Genomic DNA, 5,058 nt, shown 5'->3' on the forward strand with positions numbered 1-5,058 from the left:
AGGCATACGCTGTTGTAGACGACATAGGACAGGGTGCAGGACAGGACAGTGCAGAGACATGACAGTACAAACAATAGTGCAAATACCAAAAACAGTGCAACAAAATGCAGTGCGTTGTAAAAATAAAATAAAATAAAAACGATATATGCCTACTGTAAAAAATAAAAATAAAGATAAAGGGGAGGCACAATTGGAGTATACGGACACAAGACGACATTATCAACAAATTCACCTCATGTGTCCATGAGCAAACAGGGAAGAATAGTAAAAAAAAAAAAAAAAAGGGATTCTGAAAATGTTGGATTTTTCATAGTTTCCTTCCTATCTACTTAGTTTCAATTGTTTTTCATTAATCAAAAAAACATTTCTGGGCTGATCTAGAACGACCTCCCTTCCTTACTGTATCCATATGGACCTCATCTTTAATCCTTCCCGTGAATTTTCATTTTTCCTCAAGTCTTGTCGGGGCAATTGCAGGCTATACGAAGATATCTGACAGAACTCCCTCCCCAGTGAGCACTTGTCCTCTCGAGTTCCCCTTTACACTGTAAAAACCTCTCCACCAGCACTCAGAATAGGCCAGGCCTCCTCCTCCTCTGCTCACCGAGCATGCATGCCCTATCCCGTGTTTAACCTATCCTTACGTAATATCTGCGTCCGTCTTAGGCTATAGCATAATCGTGCTATGGGTTGCAAGTAGGTCACAGGTAGCCTCGTCTATTCACTCGACTCGGTCTCTATCGTTTGAACGCCCGATTGGGTTCATGGAAAACGTTGCATGTCCTGTTTGTCGCGTAAGCTTTGAATTGATTTAATGACAATGATCACTGTCACTGAAATGTCTGGATAGCCTAGTACGCTTCATCCGCAACTCACGGGATCTTTCCGGAAACCAACCTCGCACCCGGGACGCTAATGCGATTGAAGCGGCGCTGCTGGATTACTTTTAATTGGCTTCTGCAACAATATCGCGAATGGGTCGCTATATTAATGACTCGAGGGACGATTTTCTTGGGCTACACTCCATCAACGTCACATTCGTGACTTGCAGGCCGGTCTACCAATGTAGTTGAGCGGCTGGCAGAGACGGCAGGAGGGGCGGGACGACGCGCGGTCTCTCCGTGATCCCGTACGACGCGCGGTCTCTCCGTGATCCCGTACGACGCGAGTTTAGATCGAGTCCCGCAGCTCGGCCATTGGCGGCGAGGTCAGAGGCGGGGACAGGCTGGTGAATGAGGACTGGCCGTGGTTAGGAGGGAGAGAGAGAGAGAGGGAGGGATCGAGAGAGAGAGGGGGAGAGAGAGAGAGAGAGAGGGGGAGAGAGAGAGAGGTAGAGAGAGGTAGAGAGAGAGTAGAGAGAGAGGGAGAGAGAGAGAGAGGGGAGAGAGAGAGAGCTAGAGAGAGAGTAGAGAGAGAGAGAGGGAGGGAGAGAGAGAGAGAGAGGGGGAGAGAGAGGTAGAGAGAGAGTAGAGAGAGAGAGAACCCCTCCAGATCTCATGTAATCCCCCCTCAACAGCGTTGATAAACAGTTTTCAAATGAAAGAGGAGGAGCCAGGAGTGATTTGTTTGGGCCTCCAGACTGGGGGATGTGGAGCGCGTCTGGAAAGCAGCTCGCCGAGAAGACAACACTGCTCCGGGGCTGAGCTGAGCACAGCTTCTCACAGGTTCATCAACATTTTCCGCGGAGCAGGAAGGCAACAGTGAAATGATTTCGCGAGGCTACGGTTTCAATCAAAGTGCAGGATTGTTTACAATAGGAACATTATAGCATGAGCAATGAGAGCTGGCTGCCTTTTCACAAGAACCTGACTTAGCTTATTGGTAGCTCATTGGTTCTGATTTATTCTAACATTCGCACTTTGGGGTTTAGAAGTTGATGCCGCTGCGACTTTGGTTATAATTCCTTAGCCTACTAGCCGGTGTCAGAGCACCTCTCCAGAGCTTCGTTGACACTGCTTGGCAGTCACATTTGGAGAAGGATCCCACTCATTGGAGCGGTTATATCCCGGTGTCTGATGCATGAGACGTGCGCACCGGACCCTACAGTAGCCTAACCCCTCCACTGGACCAGACGATGGGGGTCAACGGGGTAGATGATCAGACCAACGCAGCAAGCGACGAGCCTCCGACCGAGCAGACCGCAGACTCGGGGATGGAGGAGAAAGATATCCCGCAAGAGGAGGCGAACCAGCCAGGGCAGAAGGACCTGCGGGACAGCGATTGTAAAATCGCACACGAGGACAGCACTATCCAGCTGATCGAAGGGGGTTGTAAGCCCGCCGTGTCTCCCAACTCTGAGGTCCAGTCCCCGGCGGACACGGGTTCTGGACACGGCGCGGGGTTCGTGCCACCCGAGGGGGGGTTCGGCTGGTTGGTGGTGTTCGCCGCTACATGGTGTAATGGGTCGATCTTCGGGATCCAGAACTCCTTCGGTATCCTCCACATGATGCTGCTGAAGGACCACGCAGACCCCAATGACCGCACGATGCAGTTCAGAGTGGGTGAGTGACTCCCCGTGCACCTGTTGAACTGCTGGTGATGGTACCGTGCGTAGACACACTGATGGAAACAACCCTCAAATACTGCGCATTGCATCATTACAGGTAGCCAACTTCAGGTATTCCACTTTCATTTAAACCACTTATATCCGGTCATCATTGCATTTGCCGTTCACTATTAGCCTATTTGTCTTTTTTATTTGTAGTATTTTACAATCACGTTATGACCAGGTGTGAGGTGTGTGTCAAAAGGTGTGCCATGTCAACTTTCAATATACATACTACCTCTTTATAATTTGAAGAGGTTATTCTAGATAAGGGCTCTTCAGTAACGTAGCAGCTGCTGTTGTATACAGAGTTTATGGCTGTATAGATTAGCCTGGCAGCTGAACACCTTGAGACTGCGTCCCATCCAGTCCACACCTAGCCATGCGCATGGGGCAGCCGGGTAGAAGCACCACTTGTGGGACCTGCATGTCATATCCCTGGCATTTGTTATGAATACATTCTATAAACACACCGAATTAGGCTACAACTAAACCTCCCTGTTCACCCTTTAATACTGTTAATTCACTTGCCATGTTACCGTATAAGCCCAACATGATGCCACACTGTGGCCTCCGTGGAATCAGGGTTCTAAGTCCCCAGTTCCACTGTCCTTGTCGTCTGGGCCAGTCTGTTTCAGATTATAGAGGCCTGCTTTTTTCTGCTCGATGTTTATCTCCAGCTCCTCTCTTCCCTGTGTCGTCCGACTCTGCTCTTTTATAGGCCATAAATGGGGGAGGATTACAGATTAGAGTGTGCAGTGAATGTCCCCATAGCAGCTGGCCTCAGGTCAGATGTTGTGTTGGTGGCGAGGATCAGGACTGGGAGAGGGAAAGCTCAGCTGATACCAGTTCAATGACCAATCTGAATCTGAATCAATCAGCCCTGACCAGCTAGGGAGGAGTGGTGTGGGAAAGGTCTGACGAGCTGAAGGTCTTAGTTAGTTAGTTGCCATCAAGATGAGTTTAGCAGAAGACTTGTTCTGCAGGTTAAGCACGGAATCCTCCAGTGAACCGTGGTGTAAACACAAAGAGGGATGGGACTTCTTGCTTGTGAAAAAAAAGTTGAAGTTGATAAAGGGCTGTACAAACATACTGTAAACCCCAGTGAAAGCTCTCCTCCTTCTAAACACCAGAACATCCGGATCATGATTGGATCGATAGTGTGTTGAAGGGAGCCACTTTCCTCCTCTGTCTTTTCCCTCTTTGTTCCTGTTTAAAGAGACATTATATTCTAACATGAAAGTCTGTCTTCAAGGCTTACTTACGATACATTACAGTCATTTAGCAGACGCTTCTAAATGGTAACGGTAAATGGACTGCACTTAGTGCTTTTATCCAAAGTGCTTTACAATGAAGGCCTCTCATTCACATACACACCAATACATACCTCACATACACACCAATGGCGGCAGCTGCCATGTAAGGTGCTAGCCTGCTCATTGGGAGCAATCTGGGGTTCAGTGTCTTTGCCCAAGGACACGTCGACATGTCGTCAGGAGGAGCCGGGATTCGAACCGCTGACTCTACGATCATTGAATGACCCGCTCTACCAACTGAGCTACACCCGCCCGCTTTTATCCAAAGCGACTTACAATAATTGTATTTAACGAAGATAATCAGTGTACTACTACTCGCCAGAACTCACAAGTGCATCTCCTGTCTAAACAAGTGACTTAGAGCATAATCTAGTGCGGAAGCCAAAGTGCAAGAGTAGCAATGCCTGTAAACGCTCTACAAGCCACGAATAATGAAGAAAAGCTGCAATGTCTTACAGTATTTTGTGATCTCGCTGCACCTTCACTGTGGAGGCTGGATTACACACATGCCTCTGAATTTGGACTCGTATCAAGATCTGACCACCTTGAGGTCTGATAAACTTTGATTTGGCCGTGTAATGGCCCTTTAATGTTTTGATTCCAGGTGGTAGATTTGTAATCTTGGAAAAGGCCTTCACTGTTCTCACAGGAGGGATTAGATTATCAGGCTGGGTTCTGATCTCTTTGCCAGAGAACCAACTAGTGCAGAAAGGCTTTACACTCCCAGACCGCACAGCCTGCCCGACCGCCAACCAACCCTCCCTGGGATTGGTCAGTCCTGTCCACACACACACACACACACACACACACACACACACACACACACACACACACACACACACACACACACACCTCGCCAGACCCAGACCTAGCCAGTCCCTCATAACCATACATACTTGCATGTTTGGTGCTGCATGTAACGTGTGTTATGTGTCATGTGTGACTGACTGACAAGTAAACAGACATGTTAGAACCGAGGGAGGGATGTGAATCTGGCACAGAGGGAATCAGAGAGGATTGAGACTCCTGAACTTATCATGTTGTCTCATTAACCTGTCTGGCTTCTGTTGTTCAATAACCCTCTGCTAATGTACAGCATTAGGAGTCTAGGACACACTGAATCGATCCCTCTCCAAAAAGTCCCAGAGACCAGCAGCTAACAGACGTAGTGTCCCAGACAGCCACAATTTATTGACA

At 48.4% G+C, this 5,058-nt stretch overlaps 1 protein-coding gene across 1 annotated transcript in view; it reads left to right on the top strand.

Annotated features, from left to right (window-relative positions):
- Nucleotides 1-1,537: 1,537 nt before the first annotated feature.
- Nucleotides 1,538-5,058, top strand: part of slc16a2 (solute carrier family 16 member 2) — a 40,096-nt gene continuing 36,575 nt past the window's right edge. Inside the window, exon 1 of the mRNA XM_084448899.1 lies at nucleotides 1,538-2,501. Within this exon, the coding sequence (XP_084305025.1) occupies nucleotides 2,075-2,501 (427 nt within the window). The 5' untranslated portion in view covers nucleotides 1,538-2,074. The remainder of the gene's footprint in view (nucleotides 2,502-5,058) is intronic.

Source organism: Borostomias antarcticus (genome assembly GCF_949987555.1).
Source record: "Borostomias antarcticus genome assembly, chromosome: 14".
Taxonomy (NCBI): Eukaryota; Metazoa; Chordata; class Actinopteri; order Stomiiformes; family Stomiidae; genus Borostomias; species Borostomias antarcticus.